General features: G+C 42.0%; 2 protein-coding genes across 3 annotated transcripts; one reads left to right on the top strand and one right to left on the bottom strand.

Moving 5' to 3' along the window:
• Positions 1-693: 693 nt before the first annotated feature.
• ccn2a (cellular communication network factor 2a) lies at positions 694-3,466 on the top strand. Its single transcript, XM_085247282.1, has 5 exons — positions 694-981; positions 1,173-1,389; positions 1,486-1,761; positions 1,856-2,067; positions 2,167-3,466. Exons 1-5 carry the CDS (start codon positions 919-921, stop codon positions 2,461-2,463), a joined length of 1,065 nt encoding a protein of 354 aa, XP_085103408.1. The 5' UTR covers positions 694-918; the 3' UTR covers positions 2,464-3,466.
• A 1,350-nt stretch (positions 3,467-4,816) lies between these two features.
• LOC146557604 (uncharacterized) lies at positions 4,817-12,112 on the bottom strand. Of its 2 annotated transcripts, XM_085247208.1 has the most exons (8): positions 11,848-12,112; positions 11,456-11,505; positions 10,569-10,662; positions 8,978-9,046; positions 8,826-8,894; positions 7,982-8,269; positions 6,838-7,232; positions 4,817-5,573 (listed from the first exon to the last, which is right to left on the bottom strand). In XM_085247208.1, exons 1-8 carry the CDS (start codon positions 11,891-11,893, stop codon positions 5,490-5,492), a joined length of 1,095 nt encoding a protein of 364 aa, XP_085103334.1. In that variant the 5' UTR covers positions 11,894-12,112; the 3' UTR covers positions 4,817-5,489. The 2 variants fall into 2 exon arrangements, with proteins under 2 accessions (XP_085103334.1, XP_085103335.1); XM_085247209.1 differs by lacking the exon at positions 8,826-8,894.
• Positions 12,113-17,377: the final 5,265 nt, after the last annotated feature.

Below are 17,377 nucleotides of genomic sequence, written 5' to 3' on the forward strand. Positions count from 1 at the left end.
CTGCAGTGTCTCAGAAATAACCACATGGGCATAGAAGACAAAGTCTCTAGACAACAGCTGCCAGGTCTCTGTGCTGGAACAAGCACCTTGACAAATAACCAGCTCAAGTTATTGACTCAAATGAATTTCCTTTCACTAACCGCTTGCTGTTAACGTACTAAAGTACATGCTGTCATGTGCCTTTGAAGCCAGGGCTGAGGAATGCTGTTGTGGGCTTAAAGTTTTAACCACATATTAAACTTCTTGGAGTTTGTTTAATTATTGTATGTTTCTGCTTATGAGCTTCTACCTGTTTTATTTCCACTGTCCTTCCTCCTCATCAAGTTATTTGAGGGTTCACTTTTGAACTGTTGCTGCCTTTCCCCTTTTCTTTCTTTTTGAAAAATTAATATTTATAGGTACTGGCTGTCTGTTTGTGAAGTCAGTCTTTAGGAATTCCCAGTGTGGGGTCTCAGGACTGTAACCAGACTTAACCTCCCAATCCAGATGAAAGGTGCTCTGAGAGAGAGACGGTGTTGTTTGGCCGAGCAGCAGAGCCTTGCCTTCAGACAGCAGGAATGTGGGATGTCTGGAGTGGGGGGCAGGAAGCGAGGAAAGAATGCCAAGTATGTCCATGTTTGTCCAGGGCTGGCTCTCCATTCAGCCCCCAGTGACGTGCTGCGAGGGCCAGCGGGTATAAAGGAGGCTCCACTCTGCAGTCAGAACTCAGATCAACTCTTCTACCGAAGCTAAACTCTAGCTTTCACCAAGAAAGGAAAAATAAAAAAGACAGTGAGCCGGAGCAGCAGTTGGGAACAAGACAAGAGATCAATTTGATCAGAAAAGTTTCTCAAGCTCAAAACTCTGACGCTAAAGGACGACTTTTTCCGAGAAGGTGTTTTTGGAAGAATCTAAATTAATTACTAAAGACAAGAGAAGATGGTTGCTGAGATGAAGAAAATGATTTTGCTGCCTCTGCTGTGCATCATGCTTTCCTACATGGTAAGTCAGAAAAAAATAATTCATTTTAGTGTTTTGGTGTAGGCTTTGGCTTTAGCTGGACTTGAATGGTGAAGCCAGTGCTTTAAACTTGTCTTAAGAGCCAGTGTGTTGGATGTGTGTCTGTGTTTCTAGCACACAACGTGGGCATGATATTTACCAGAGAATGTGTCTGTGTGTGTGCCTGTTTTCAGGCTGCAGGTCAGGAGTGCAGCGGCCAGTGTTCGTGCCCGTCCACCCCTCCTCAGTGCCCCCCAGGTGTCAGCCTGGTGCTGGATGGCTGTGGCTGCTGCAGGGTGTGTGCCAAACAGATGGGGGAGCTCTGCACTGAGAAAGACGTCTGTGACCCGCACAAAGGCCTCTACTGTGACTTCGGAGCTCCCAACAACAGACGCATAGGAGTTTGCACAGGTGTGCCACTCATGGCTGATCTTTTCTATGACGTCTGCAATAAATCCAATGTATGAAGCAAATCATGACCCTTCTCTTGCAAATTCTACTTGACAGCTCGAGACGGAGCCACTTGTGTGTTTGGCGGAACGGTGTACAGGAGTGGAGAGACTTTCCAGAGCAGCTGCAAGTACCAGTGTACCTGTCTGGACGGAGCCATCGGTTGTGTGCCTCTTTGCTCCATGGACATCCGGCTGCCCAGCCCAGACTGCCCCAACCCAAGGCGTGTGAAAGTGCCTGGAAAGTGTTGTGAGGAGTGGGAATGTGGTTCTTCCGACACAAAGGAGAATGAAACTCCCACCACAAAAAGCTTCATGGGCCCTGTTTTGTCTGGTAAGTGTCTGTTTTTGAAGAACACAAGGCTACAGCAGGTTACAGCATAATTAGCACAGTTTTTCTAACCCAGCGTTTCCTCCTGTGTTTACAGCATACAGGAAGGAGGAGACCTATGGCCCAGATCCTTTTATGATGAGAGAGAACTGCCTGGTTCAGACGACTGAATGGAGCGCCTGCTCGAAGACATGCGGCCTGGGAGTATCTACCAGGGTCACCAACGATAACCGTGAATGCCGCCTAGAAAAACAGACCCGGCTGTGCATGGTGAGACCATGCGAGTCTCAGCTGGAGCAGAGCATTAGGGTGAGTTCTCGTTAAACAGCACCACACTCGTGACCTTTGGGCATATCAGTAAAAGAAACCCTGCTGAAGTTGCTCTTTCCTCTTTTTTTCCTCCTGTAGAAAGGGAAAAAGTGCATCCGTACTCCGAGAGTCTCCAAACCCATGAAGTTTGAGATCTCTGGCTGCACCACCACCAAGTCCTACAGGCCAAAGTTCTGCGGCGTCTGCCTGGACGGCCGCTGCTGCACCCCACACAGGACCACCACCCTGCCCATGGAGTTCAAATGTCCTGATGGAGAAGTCATGAAGAAGCACATGATGTTCATCAAGTCCTGTGCCTGCCACTACAACTGCCCCGGGGAGAACGACATCTTCGAATCCATGTATTACAAGAAGATGATGGGAGACATGGCGTGAGCCGCTCCTGGACGATAGGCGCTTTTGACTTGAAAACAAACACAACTCCATCTCATTTTGCAGCTCAGTATATATGTTTATCATGTTTTATTTTGCCATTTTCTCATTGTAAAAGTAGCCCAGGCGCTCGTCTTAGTGCCTGTATGTTTTGTACAGCTGATGAACATCAGCCTCATAGACTCAGACAGAGGGTTGCTTAGCAGCTCCAAAAGATCCCTGCACTATAACTTCTTTTTTTTTTTGACAAACCTGCTGTCAGGTTTCCGCCCATTTCCCTTGAAAGCCTTTTTACAAACCCGTCCATTTTACTGTTTGCATTTTATACCTTATCTAAACGTTGACCTCCTCTCTAAATGAGGTGTCTAATAAGTCCCTCCACCCTCCCAGTCCAAGACCAGACCTGTAAACTCTAAGCAGCTGTAGAGGGAGCATGCAGTCCACAGCAGGCCAGTGTTTCCCTGTCCAAACAGGTCTGAATGTGTCCTTGTATGTGTGTGTCTGTGTGTGTGCGTGTCTAAATTTTAGCCTTGTCTGTGTGTACGCTTTTCACTGTGCTTACAGAGTAGAGGAAAGGTCAGAGTTTCTGCCCTGGATGAGAAAGCAAGCAGCATGCTGAGTTTAGGGTTAGATAATGGAGTACAGTGGGCTTTGCCACGGCACTGAGAAAAGAAGAAAAAAAACATTTTGACTATTACTGATTCAGGTCAGAAGGAGGGGGGAAAAAGCATCTACAGGAACAAAATGTCTATTTTGTACAAAAATAGAAGAAGAGGAGACTGGAAGAATTGTAATTTCATTCCTTTAAAAAAATACTGATGTATATACTTTGTATATATGTGTACAGTTTAAGTTAATTTAAAAAGCCAAAATGTTTTCTGTGCTTCAAAATGTATCAGTGGTGTATTTTTGGTTATTTTTTACTATTTTATTGAGAAGTGTGACAAAAATGTTACATGTTTGACTTTGTAGCTGGAAATAAAATCTTATATTTTTTATACAAACATGAACTGGTCTGTCTTTAACTTTGATCCGAGACTGAGATCCAGCTCCACAACGGCTTCATTAGCTCTTGGCTTTCAGCCGACATTTGAAAGCACATTTAACCGTAGCTCTGCTAAACTGTTAGGTTTTGACACCATATGAACTCGTGCATCACTCACTCAGAAAAAAAATAGCCTCAGTCATCGGAGCAGGCCTTCAGGCTCAAGTGATTTAAAGAGGCGTTCAACATAAAGGATGTCTTTGTTTAGCTAATTGAAGTAATCTATAAAAATCCCTCCATTTATCTACGACATGGATGCCTTACATATTCGTGCTGGTTTTATGCAACATGGTGCAGTGCAAGCACTCAAGAAAGCTGTGTGTCATGCAATTAAATTATGTACATAAAAGCAGACAAATATAAGAGAGGATGTTTTAAGTTTAATGGCATATGCATTTATTCATGTGTTTTCTAGTTATTTTTGTAACACACATAAAGGAAAATGGAAAAGAGTCCATGCAAACATGACCATTGTGCATTTTAATCATGCTGTTGCGTTTCTCGCCTTTGAAAAAAAGAGGTAAGAGATGGTCTAATGCTGCCATCTGGTGCCCTTTCACAACCTTAAAAACCCTGAACTATATTTGTAACAGCTGGCTGAATAGTGTAGAGATGCAAAGTTCCAAATATAACTAATACAAAATATCCAGTAAACACTATCCCCATTGTCACTGTTATCTGTGATCTCGGATTATGTTCAGTAACTAAATTTTTCTGTTGAATTTTCTGTGCAAAACCTACCTTCAGATGCAGTATTCAGGCTTTCCAAGACTGCATTTGTCTGACTGTACATGATTCAATTTCGAGTCATGCCTACAGTAGCTATATTTACTCGAGTTGCCAAAGAAAGCAGAACTTTCTCCACTGCCCACATTGTGTTCTTGACTCCTTCCAGTCCATGTTTCGCTCGGCAGCTCTTGACATATTGCTGTTAAAATGCAGCATTTAAAAAAAACCCAGCTAACACTGTATGATAATATCTACTCTAGATATTTTCTTCTTAATAGTAACAACCAAAGAATTTTCATATTGCTGCCAAAACAAAGGTTAAATTGCCCGTTGAAAAAGAATGTGTCAACAGCCTGTGTGTCATGCTGATGATTCATGTTGTCAGCGTTGTCGCCCACAAGCAAGCACAGACTGTATCTACACTTGTAATTTAAGTTTGCAGTGGATCCTATAGGTTTGTGTGGGTTGTGTAGATCAATCTATACAGTGTGATGGTCCTGTAATGACTCTTAATACTCTCCCTTTAATATGTTAATAATAAGCTGACTTTAGAGGCATGAAAAACAGTCACCAAATAGAGAATTCCAGATAAACTATTCAATTTATTGATTTTCTTACATAAATTCAGTACAGATCACACCCCAGACATTAATCCGCTAAAAATCACTTACTGCCTTGGCTTGATTTGCATCAACTGCATCTATGACAATCATCTAAGTCTTCTCTATCTTTAACTTTGTAAGTAAATGCGCATTCCAGAAAGAGCTTTGTACATGTATACATGCCATTACTGTACAACCTCACCTTGTAGGTGTATACCTGGATTTGCCTTAACCTTTCACAATGAATCAGTGCGCACCGTTGAGATAATCTAAAAAGCAGAAGAGATACGTTTACAGAAACAGAGACGTGATTGTCGGAGAAAATGAAGCTGAACAAGTCGCCTTTCTTCGGAAATCTTCTGAAATGTTACGCACGCAAATGCACGGTACGCGCGCACTTGTGTGTTGTTAGTATGCACGTCTAGCTGCAATGTGCATCTACTGTATGCTACTCTATGTGAACGTCACGAGTGAGGCTGCGGCGGTCGGGCCTCCTCAGGAAAAATAGCGGAAAGACAAAAATCTTGTCACACATTCACACGCTCTGTGGAAACCAGGCAGCTGGTAAAGCGGAGGAGGACGAGGAGGCAGAGGAGGTTGCGGTGTCAAACTTTGTTCCAATCTCTCTCTCTCTCTCCCCCTTTCGATTTCTCTCAGCCTCGCCGCAGCTCATGGAGTTTCTGGGCAACATTTTCAAGCTCTGACTCGATGGCTGCCAGACTTTCAATCTCAGGCTCCTGCAGGTATAATGAGAAGGCAGCGTGTGAGAGAAGGGACACCAGCAGTGCAAACAATCATATTTATTCGTGGCTCGAATGTCCTATCTATTAGAGAGAGCGCAGATAACGTCCAGAATGGCATCCTTTACCTTCAATTTAATAACAACTGTGTTGCAGTTTGCATCCATCAAGGCTATTGCAGTGTAAATAGCTTCCTTTCAAGATATTGCAGGGAGTCAAGCTGTAGGAAGAATCCTGCTTTAGAAGCAAACAGGTAAAACATCCTGAGGAACAATTTCATTGCATTCAGGAAGGATTTCCTTCTTACTTGCTGAGAGAAATCCCTCATATCTAAATATGAATGTATCATTAGACTAGAAACAGCCATACACTGTATATCAAAGATGGATGCAACTCCTAGTTCTAAGAGGAACATTCTGCATTCTTTCTAATGGCCAGCAGGGGGCGACCCCTGTGATTTCAAAAAGAAGTCTGGTTGGGCAGATATCTGATGGAAATCTAGACTTTGGTTCCTTTGATCAAGTTTTCTGATGCATCTGTGGTCTCAATCACTGGTTTCACAGCTTATTGAATGCGACATGATGTTCTTTGGTATACTCTTATAGCTGAACAACACAGAACAGAGATGTCCATCTCTAAGATCTATGGTTTAACTCCCAAAAAGATAATCAAACACTCCTTGTTGTTTTACCCCCAAAATGGAGGGAGTACGTAATCGGTTGTTTGTTTGTCTGTTTGTTAGCAGTCTAGCGTCCACAGTTTTCAAGATTTAATGTTCACATTTTGTTTGATGGAAGACACCCAATAACAGCTTGAGATGATTTCACTTTGGTGAAAGTTATGTCGTAGTCAAGCTCACACCAAATGTAAAAAAAATCAGTATAACTTTAAACATATTTTTTTATATCTTGTCTTATCAGCTTTACAACAATATGTTTGGACTCTTTATTTTTCCAGCACGTCACCTTACAATGCCACAGCGATGCTGTAACAGGCTGACGTCACCATGTTGTAATAAAAACATCATAAAACTTTTAAGTAGTTTAAGTATCCTCTTTATGCTCTCGGTGTTCTTGTTTGTGTCATTATTAATTAGCGGTTTTATTGGAGGTTATATAAAAACAATTTCCAGTTTTTATTTTAAGCCAAGTTGTGGCTTGCTATATCTCCTAGGCATGTGGAAAGATTCCTTTAAGCGATTTAGCACTTTTTATTTTTGTTTCTCAGACCGTGAATCTCACAAAAGAAGGGGAACGAGCACCTCTGACTTTCTGCTGGCGCTCCCTTCTTCCTCCAACCCCCTCCCCTCCTCCGGTGCTCTTCGAGCAATCATCTGCAGCTCCTTCTCCTCTGGACTCTTCTGAGCATTTCTTTTCTTCTCCTCCTTTTCCTCCGCTATCTCTTTTGAATGATGAGGCACTTCATGTTGCTCCTCCTTTGTGGCTGCTTTCTTCTTCAGCAGCAAAGGCTTGGTTGCCTTGGTCCACCGCTGTAAGCTCTCCCTGTTCCCTCGCTTTGTCTCCTCCTGACGTCCTTCCTCTTTGCCCTTGTTTTTATGGAAGAGTGAGAGCCTCTTGGTCATCTCTTCCGCTTCATCGGATGTTTCGTCTTTTGATTTCTTTCTGCGTGCGTCTCTCTTCTCATCCGATCCATCATCTGGGAATATGAAAAGAATAAGATTTATTTTTATTATTTTTCTCACTGAAACACCTCTGCTAGGCCGCTGCCAGAAAAGTTTCCACCATCAGCAAGATTCCACTTCTTGTAATGAAATATTTCTTGCCAGCTGGCAGCACTGGACCTCAGTAGTGCTAGCAATGCTTTATGGGAATTATCAGCATGGCTGAAGCGATCAGATGACTTGGCTGAAGCTTCATTTTGCAGAATCAGTATCACTATTTCATTGTACTCAAAATAAAACAATTTCTCTGTTGAACATTGCAGAGATAGAACGAGCTGATTGCAGTCTTGATAACTTTAGAGAGTATGGCGAGATGACTGCAGTTGTAACCGAGCGCTTGAATTTTCCAACAGTGAGCTACTCATTCATTCCTGTTGACGAGCTGTCATTTTGCCAGCCGTGCTGGCCTCGCTCCCCTGCGAGTGAGGGGGCTGAGATTCATCATGTAGATGGAAGTGCTTCCATCAATCAGCCAGCCCTGAGATAGCAAGCAGTTTCCATTTACAAGGCAGTTTTTGTTTCACCGCTCTCTCTGTCTTAAGATCCTGCTTCTACCATTAATGTTACATCTTTTCATTTGCTTTGAGTGGCCTGTGTTATCAAAATAAAAAACTCGACTGCATCTTTAGATGCCAAACTCTCGATCTCCTTTTCCAATTTCCTTATGCTACTTTTACTTTATAACACATAAATTTCAAAGAAGGACCAGGAAATGTGTGCTTGCCTTTGCTCTCCTCTTCTGAAATCTCCTCTGCTCGCTTCTTGTCATAGCCTTCTTCATCTTCCTCCCTCTTTTCATCCTCGCCCTCCCGCCACTCCTCTGCAGACTCAGAGACGTGGCTTCCCGGGCTTTCATCACTCTCCCGTTTCACCTGCACTTCTTCAGCTTCATTGTCCCCCTGCAACTCACCGTCTTCCATGCCTGCTTCCTTTTCATCTTTTCCAGCTCCCGTCCTCTTGGACAGGATAGATCGTTCGCCGGGGCCTCCTAAAGCCTCCAACATGGATCGATCTGAAAATAGGGGAGAGTGGGGATTTAATTTACTAGAAGAAATTGATTTTCTAGTGATGTTAAAAGAAGGCGCTTACACAAAAGTACTACAGTTTATTATGGGGTTTATTGTTGTTACCCCCATGTTTTTGATTGACAGTAGGAGGCATATGTAACCCAGACAATTTAAAAAACAAAAAAAACAAAGCCCATTATCTTCTTCTTTGACCACATTCAAATTGCTATTCTTGTTTTTCCTTCCCACCTTACCATTGTGTGATTGACTTTGGTACTAGCACTGATTTAAAAAAAAAAAAAAAAAAAAAAAAAAAAAACCTAGGTATGCTGTTATGTGGAAGGATGTCATACATGTTCTGATTTATTTCCCTCACAGAGCCTCAGCAGAAGTTAAATCTACCTCAGCACTTTTGATGTGTTTTTAGCGCAACTTTGCTGAAAAACATAAATAATGGAAACTATACATCACTGTCACAGCTGCTGCATTTAACCCACCGATTAGATACGCCATAAAAAATAAGAAGCATAACCACATGATGTATAGGAAGGTCCAGCTCACCAGGGACATCATCTGTAGCCTGAAGGGTCGGTGCTGCTGCTGTAGGCGTATCAGCTCTCCCCCGACCACCTTAAATGAAAATGAGTCGCTCGAGCCTTCCATCATTCTTATCTTCATGCACACGTAAACGAGATGAGTAATCCGTGACTCACCTTGAGCAGCGATCTCCTGCATCTCCTTCAGAAAGTTTTGATGACGAAGGATAGTAACAAGTCGGTCATCTGCACACACACACACACACACACACACATTAAAATGCAAACATAACAGTGAAGAAGAAGAAAAAAAAAAAGCAGATAAAAGGCAGGGAATTGATGCTGTAGGGGGTAAATCACAGGTGTACATCTTTCCCTTTTCACTGTTTTCAAAGGATTCAGAGACACGTTTTTGTGGATTCATCAGAGTTAATTGCCCTGGAATTTACTGCTTTCAAAGCAAGAGCACAATTAATCATTTGGCCCACAGAGACTCCCACAGCAGCAAGCGAGCACTTGGACTTTCTGCTGACCCACAAACAGCACTGCATATAGCATGCAGCAGCAGGAGCAAGAGACACTGTACTGTATCATGTTCTTGTATCAATCAGTTATCTCTCTTTTCCTTTTACTCCTCCTCTCCATTCTCCTTTCTTTCCATCCCCTACGGTGGTGTACAGTTTCCCGCTCACAGCACCCGCTCAGTAGCAAACGCTCGATGAGTAAGGCTGTGATCGATTTTTTTTGTGTGTGTGTTTTTTTTTATACAACAAGGATGACATCAAGGTAAAACACCATCTATGTAACTGAATCGTCTTTACCGAGTCCTAGTGACCTCTCTGAATAAAACACTCTGCAGCAGACTTTTACCCAGCATTCACTGCATCAATCCATTAACCTTATGATCAGAGCGCTATGCACGCGTTACGAGAGAACGGTGGATTTCTTCTAAAATACAGCACTTTTCCAGCAAGGCCTGGCCTCTTAATCCGCTCTTTTATATGGGAATGACAGCTGTGAGGGTGGGGATGATGATAATAACTGACCAGGGAAATCTGTATAAATCTATAAACAGGGAGCGACCTCTACCAGTGCCCTCGCAAATCGGTAAAGGTTAGAAATGATGTAAACATACATCCATTTTTGATTTTATTCCCATGGGGCCAAATCAGAAAATATGATATCCCAAGGCATTTAGCATAGTCAGATTAAGAGAGCCATCAGTTTTGTGATGAGCAAGCACTTGGCAACAGAGGGGAAAATACATTATAGCTGATTAGACCCTCAGATTAATGGAATGTAAAACTAAAACCTAAAACACTGCCGCGATGGGGCAATATGAAGGAAACGCACTGTGTTTCTGCAGCATGTTTAAGATATGAGGATGTTAAGAAAAGGTCAGCAGAGAGGATAACACCATCCAACAGTCTGGGAAATGTTTTTATGTGAAAATCAAAGTTTTATTGGTGTTTTTAGATGGGACTAGATAATAGCCAGACTGTGGGTTATCTTACAGTCCTTATGTGTGTGCAGCCTGTGTGCAGTAGAAGAAGCGACATGCTTCAGTTTTAGGTAATATTCTAACACGTAATTGCAAAATCAATTCTTTTTCATTAATAACTCATTTTTTACGCGCATGTTGCCTGTGCTAATTTAAGCTATCAATGTAGTTGTTTGCAGCACTGAGCCATGCTAACAGCCCCTTTTAATAATAAAGGACATTTGATTATGCTCAGTGTTGCCGAACTGTCTTCCTTCTTTTGCTTACCTGTCTTCAGTGTGGCCAAACACTCCTGACTGACAGGCATGGGGTGTGGCCTCGATAGGACATCTGCCAGCGCCTCCACGATGCATTTCATCACCTGTGGATGCACACAATCCAGAATCAGAGGAGAGACAGTCCCCAAATGATCCCAAAAAAAGTGAGAATTACAGTAAAACAAGCTGCTGTTGCAAGCAAGATGAATTAAACTGAATCAAAAGCAGCATATGAATCTGAGACTCTTCGAATGCAGCTTGTGTGCTAACTTAGCCACTAATTGAAAGATATAAATCTCTTTAGATGAGGGATCAAAATTATTTCAACTCCCATTGCGCCAATACTACATCCATACATAATTTTTCACAATCTTTTTCTTCTTCCTTTTTTTTTTTTTTTTTTTTTTTTTTAAAGGTGCCCAGCTTCTTCACAAAAGACCTTTGAAGTGATCCACATTTCCCTTTTGCAGTCTTGTCTCTCCAAACCTTATTCTGGAAAGCTCTCTCTCCCTCCCTCCCTCTCTGTCAGTGGATTTAGCATCCTCAAAATCATGGAGGTCAAGGCTCTCCATTGCTCTCAAATTGCTTTCTATTGATTTTTACAAAGGCAAATGTGGGTTTGCCTCACAATGAAGGTGCTTAAAGCTTTAAATTATTGGGATTAAACATTTCTAATCACTGCGTGCCTTAAGAGTGCAGCTGGAGAGCAGCTAGAAGGCAATGCAGTGGATTTGTATTATTTGTCATACTGACAAGAAGAATATCCCTGAAGTATCGATTTAAGAAGGTTAACACTAACCTGTACTAGTTTCTTTTTTGCTTTTTGCTTTTCTGTTGCTCCAATAAAACTAATATTAGAATAGAAAATGTTACCAAAAACAATAAGAAAATATTTACCTTTACGTCCTCATTCTCCAGCTGACTCGAAGTCACTGGCAATGAAAGGACTGCAAGAGAACAAGAACACAGAGAGAAAAGAAAATCATGCATGTTTATTTGTTCACATGCTTTTCATAATCCCTACAGCTCCTTTGTGTGCGTGTGTGTGTGCGTGTGCGCTTTTCTTTCCTCACTCGCTGTGTTACTACAAGCCTCTGGTTGTTTTAGTAACGAGAATAATTGTGCCAAAGGCGCAGGTGAATTCATTGCAATTAAAGATGCGCTTGTCGCTGTCCTCGGTGCGGAACCCCGGCAGTCACAATACTTAATGCAGATTTCCTTCAACCAACCGTCTGTGTCTTCATATCGCTCAACTTCATCAAGGTTTAGCTGTCTGTTCTTTTTCTTACCGCAGCTAGACAGGATTGTCAAAAGGAACAGTCCTCTCCCGATCATGTTTGGAAACGAGGCGAAGTAGCTCTCCAGGAATAATAAAAAATAGCGAAGCTTTTATCAGAAGGTTAGGTTTCTTCCCTGTAAATCAAAGTCGGTGAATTAGGGACGCATTCTGAACAAAACTTAGCCGCCTTTCGGTATTTCTGGAGAGCTAGATTTTCTGCAGCATCGGTGACCCGACAGCCTCCGTCCTCTCCGGTCTCTCCACCAAGACCTCGCCGCAACAGCACCCTTTTTATAGCGTGAGCTGGAGAGAGGAAATGACATCATCCTGGGACAAATAATTGCTGTTGTACCTGATCATACCTCGCTGGTTGTCAGGGCGTGTGCCAGTTCAGAGTGCCTCAGGTATAAAAGTGAGCATCTCTATCCCCGTGCGCTGTTTGAGCATCGATCATGTTTTTCATCCTTTGTATGGTTTAACTGGAAGCATATGTATTTTTAAATTAATTTTTGGTTGTGTAGACTTTAGCTTTGATTCAAAAGGTTTATGTTATACATTTGATTTTGAAAAAAGCAACAACCGCACAGGACAAAGACACACAACAATGAAAACAGGACAAGCTGAAACACAGCTTGTCCTGACAGGATAAAGGGGGTAGACAGATGGCGGGATTTTAAATAAGTAACAAGGAATATGAAGGGTGATGATCATCATCCTGATACATATGTTTATCCGCACAATTACCACCCACAAAAATATGGATGTATATCTGAACACATACCTATAGCTATATGTATATAAATATATACACCAAGCACTGACATGTGAAGTAAATATTACTGATTATCTCTTCATCATGGCAGCTGTCAGAGAGTAAGTGAACATTTTGTTCTAAAAGTTGATTTCTTAGAAGCAGGAAAAATGTGCAAGCGTAATTATCTGAGGAGTTTGACAAGCTGATGTTCCTGGTCTGCTGTGGTCAGTATCTATCAAAAGTGGTCCAAGGAAGGAACAGTGGTGAGTCAGTGACAGGATTGTGGACGGTCAAGACTCATTAATGCTCATGGGGAACAAAGGTAAGCCCGTGTGGCCAACAGATGAGCTACTGCAGCTCAAACTACCTAAACAGTTAATGTTGGTTCTGATGGTGTCAGAACACACAGTGCATCACAGTTTGTTGCGTATGGAGCTGCATAGCTGCAGACCAGGCAGGATGCCCATACTGCCCCCTGTTCACCAAGGAAAGCACCAACAGTGGACAGATGAATATCAGAACTGGACCATGGAGCAAAAGAAGTCAATCTGATGGTCCGATGAATCACACTTTCTTTTACATCACGTGGGTGGCCGGATGCGTGTACCTCACAGGGGAACACCTGGCACAGGATCCACTGTGGGAAAAAAGCAGGCTTGTGCAGGCAGTGCGATGCTTTGGGCAATGTTCTGCTGGGAAACCTTGGTTCTGCCCTCCATGTAGCTATTACTTTGATACGTACCACCTACTTAAGCATTGTTGCAGACCCTCCTTCCTTGGAAACAGTATTCACTGATAGCTGTGGCCTCTTTCAGTAGGATCATACTCCCTGCCACAAAGCAGAAATGGTTCAGGAATGGTTAGAGGAGCACAACAGCAAGTTTGAAGTGTGGACTTCAAATTCCCCAGATTTAAATCCAGTTGAGCTTCTGTGGGATGTGAACCCCAGAATTGAAGGGGGAAGTCTGCTTTTCCTTCACATCTTGTTTAAAGACTATTTGATCTGGGAGCTGGCGCCAGTCCCCCTCGATCCTGTACTGGATAAGCAGTCAAGAGAATGGATGTATTGTAAATAAATGATAGTGTCTCTGTCAACATCACTGAGTGATTCCCCATAGGACAAAGAGGGATTATCAAGCTGTATTTACTGATTGTGCCGCTTGACTGCCTAAATGTGTTGCCTGGTGATATTTTATTAAAAATTATTGCTGCCATTGTCCAGATTTGCTCATGTGAGCATGTGACCCAAATCAAACTGAGCTATGTTGCAAGGTCTGTTCATATTTAGGAACAATGCAGTATTTATCTTTCTAGATTAATATTTTATAATTACAGCATACAGTTTATTGTGCCTGTTGATACAGATAAAACAGACAACCTCTTTCTCTGAGCCAAATACACAGCCTTCTTCACACATCTATTGAATGAAGCACTCTTTTGGTAACGCCTACAATAATTTTCACCTATTTAGACAAAATTTATCACAGTGTAACACATTTAATCATCATGCACAATGCTAACTACAGAACGCAGGTGTTAAATACAACTGCAGCTGTCATTAGATACAAATTCTCAGAATTGAGTATGTTTTGCTTCTGTTGTTATGAAACTGATATCAGGTTAGTCCAAAGTGCATAGCAAGAAACACTGAGTTGAAGGTTGATACCAACTGTGGATGAAGAGGTAAAAGATCTTTGTCTTCCTCTTCTTTTAGCAGCTCCCTGCTCTGCATATGCCCAAACCATCTCATCCCTGCCTCTTTATCTTTGTGTCTAAACCACTTGACCTGAGCTGTTCCTCTGGTGTACTTGTTTACAATCCTGTCCATTCAGGTCACCTCGAATGAAAAACACCTGTCTTTCTGTCAGTGCTACTGTCTCCCAACCATGCATCACAGCACGTCTCACCACCAGCTAGTAAACCTTCCTTTTCACTCTTGCTGCTATCCTTCTGTCACAAATCACCCCTGATACTAGTCTCCAGCAAGTTCCCCTTCCTGTGCACTAATCTTCACCTCTTGTGCACTGTCTGTTGCTTTGGATGGTCGACCCCAGCTATTTGAACTCATTTACCTTTACTTCTACTCCTCTACTCCCAGACTCTCCTTCACCTACTTCCTGCTCTCGCTACAGATCACTTATTCCACAGAATCTCCTGGCAGACCGCGTCTGTCAGTCTGTTTTTCACCAAAGAAAACAAAAAGGAGCTCAAATGCAATCCCTGATGCAATCCCACCCGCACCTTTAACCCATCTATCCACGTCATCACTGTCCTCATACATGTCCTGCACCACCCTGACATACTTCTTTGCCACTCCTGACTTCCTCATCTCTTTCTCTAGATCTACCAACAGACAGTGCAACTCATTCTGACCTTCTCTATTCTTCTTCATCAACATTCTTAAAGCAAACATAACATCTGTAGGGCTCTTTCTCAGCACTAAGCCATACTGCTGGTCATCAGTATACTTCATCTCCAAACCTCATTTCTCCCACAGTCTAAAGACATGCATCATGTTAGGTTGTGAGTATGGATTGCTATCTCTCACAATTAGCCGTCCAACAGATTATCAACCCTGCCTCTTTCCCTGTGACAGCTGGGATAACCTCCAACAACCTCTGCAGAAAACGGATGGAAGGTACTATGGGGTCCTAGGCTAAAACTTTTCCAAGTCACCAAATCTCTGTTTGTTTTATTGCCCCTCCCAACCTACATCAGCCACACTGAAAGTCCCCACAATTACTTATGACTGCAATTTGTTTTCATCTGTTCTTCTGTCATCTCCTTCTTGTTTCTGCTCCTTTAATGGCTTGCCACAGTGGAGCAATGTGCGTTGACCAATCTGTATGCAATTATCCTGATCTGCATAAATATTTGCCAAAATATATTTTATACCAATGCCCTTCCTAAAGGATGATTATAATTAGAACACAGTGAAGCCTGTAAATAAGGTCCCAAATAGCACCCCAATTAATTTAGGTAATTAGACCAAATCTGCCACCCGTGTAACCAATAACAACACTGAAATGGGTAGTGATGATTTATCTAATTACAATAACTAATTTTTTACTTTAAATTTCCTTTTTGCCACATTTTACTGATAACAAATTAATTAAAAACATGACATGAGAGAAATGTATTTTTTTGATTTCAGTAAACCCATCAGGCTTTTACTAAGAGTAAAATAAAAATATCCCTATTAATAGTCACAAATAGTTCCATCTGTTGTGCCACCCGCCTAAATGCACACAACTCTCTCACCTTGGAAAAGCTCGTTGATGGATCCCGCTGCTGTATGAAAGCTGCAGGTGTGGAAAAAACTCAGAGAAAACATCTTCAGGGCTGGATTTTTTACAGACGTTTCAGCGTGCGAAAGATACGATGGAGCAAATAGAGTTGGGGGTTGTTTGTGATGTTGGAGGCGGTGGGTGTGTGATCTGTGTCTGATTCACCTCCTGACCAGCGGTCTTGTCACATCAGAAGTGTCAGAATTGGCAACCCTGCACCAAGTGAAGCTTTATTATTGTTTTTTTCTCCCTTTGAATTTTAATAAGACCTTTTCCCTGAGCCTCCTGAGATCTGACATTAAATGATGATACATTAAAACTGCAGAAACAGTACCAGCATTTTGTCTCCATTTATAAGGAGCAGACATGCACACTGGAAAATTCTAAAACTTCTGGATGTGCATGTCCTCATGAGGTCATTTTCATCTTGTTACTGACATGTTCATTAAAAAACAAACAGAGCAGAGGTTTCTAAAGTGGGAGGGGGCGTTTGGACTGTTTGCAGTTTCACATTCACCGACATCCCAAAGATCTCATTATGCATTCAGAGAAACAATAAAGGCCAATCTGCATCAGAGCTAGACCAGAGGATCCATATTTGTCCCGCGTAAAGTGCCGACGGCTTTGTTTAAACATGAAGACTGTTTCCTTTGAATACAATAAAAGGGTTATAATGAAATCTGAAAGCTACAAGCACTAACTGAAATTCGTCAAAGAGAAGCATCCAAGAAGCAACAAAGTAAACTGGCACAAAGCAAATAAATTTGAAAGAGTTTGGGAAAAAATACATGTTAGGTGATTACAAATAATTACCTTTCTAAACTCAAGGGTTATGCGTTTTATTATAAGAAAACGTTAGAAAAGGGAGGCTTTCCCCATGCAAATATGATTGTTCCTACATATATGACACATGATATACTTATACAACCCAGCTGCACCACAGTGAGTACATATCATATGCTTTTCCTTTCCATTCTGGAGGTAAATTGCTATTTCTGAGCACATTAAAGTAACCTGAGATTGCCTTAATATAGTTTCCACCTGCCTTTGTAATCACACTGATTCAATGGAGTCGGTGAATTCTGTATTGTAGGCTCTGTTTAACCAGAGAGTACAATACAGCCATCTGCACAGGATGATTACACCTCAGCTACTGACGCCAACCGCTGACATTTTGCGGGTAAAAGATAATGACTCCACTGCTCAGCACCCAGCAGCATGAGCAACACTTAGTGTTTTTTTGTTGTCGTTTTTTTTTTTTTTTGTTCAGTGCAATGACTGATGGTTTGCTTTCCCTCTTTTAGTGAAGAATAATAATAATATTTCAGGCACCGGAGGATGGAGCAGTGAAAGTGGGCCAGCAGCTGCCTGGAGATCTGAGGAGCGGACCTGTGACTAAATCTTCCCCTGTTTGAGAAGTCAGAGCTGTCTGGGGAAATCTACAGCAGATGATATGAATGACAAATTTTCATGTTTAAATCATTTTTTTTTTCACTGAG

This window comes from Mchenga conophoros, linkage group LG15 (assembly GCF_057382185.1).
Source record: "Mchenga conophoros isolate Kocher_MC1m ecotype Shallow Benthic linkage group LG15, M_conophoros_male_GT1.1, whole genome shotgun sequence".
NCBI lineage: Eukaryota > Metazoa > Chordata > Actinopteri > Cichliformes > Cichlidae > Mchenga > Mchenga conophoros.

What these genes read in the sequence shown, in the direction of transcription:
- ccn2a (XM_085247282.1), top strand. Translation starts at nt 919, where the DNA reads ATGGTTGCTGAGATGAAGAAAATGATTTTGCTGCCTCTGCTGTGCATC. An exon ending in GCATCATGCTTTCCTACATG is followed by an intron (nt 982 to 1,172) that starts GTAAGTCAGAAA and finishes GCCTGTTTTCAG; the next exon opens with GCTGCAGGTCAGGAGTGCAG. An exon ending in AGCTGGAGCAGAGCATTAGG is followed by an intron (nt 2,068 to 2,166) that starts GTGAGTTCTCGT and finishes TTCCTCCTGTAG; the next exon opens with AAAGGGAAAAAGTGCATCCG.
- LOC146557604 (XM_085247208.1), bottom strand. Translation starts at nt 11,893, where the DNA reads ATGATCGGGAGAGGACTGTTCCTTTTGACAATCCTGTCTAGCTGCG. An exon ending in TGGAGAATGAGGACGTAAAG is followed by an intron (nt 10,663 to 11,455) that starts GTAAATATTTTC and finishes GTGCATCCACAG; the next exon opens with GTGATGAAATGCATCGTGGA. An exon ending in TTCAGAAGAGGAGAGCAAAG is followed by an intron (nt 7,233 to 7,981) that starts GCAAGCACACAT and finishes TCATATTCCCAG; the next exon opens with ATGATGGATCGGATGAGAAG.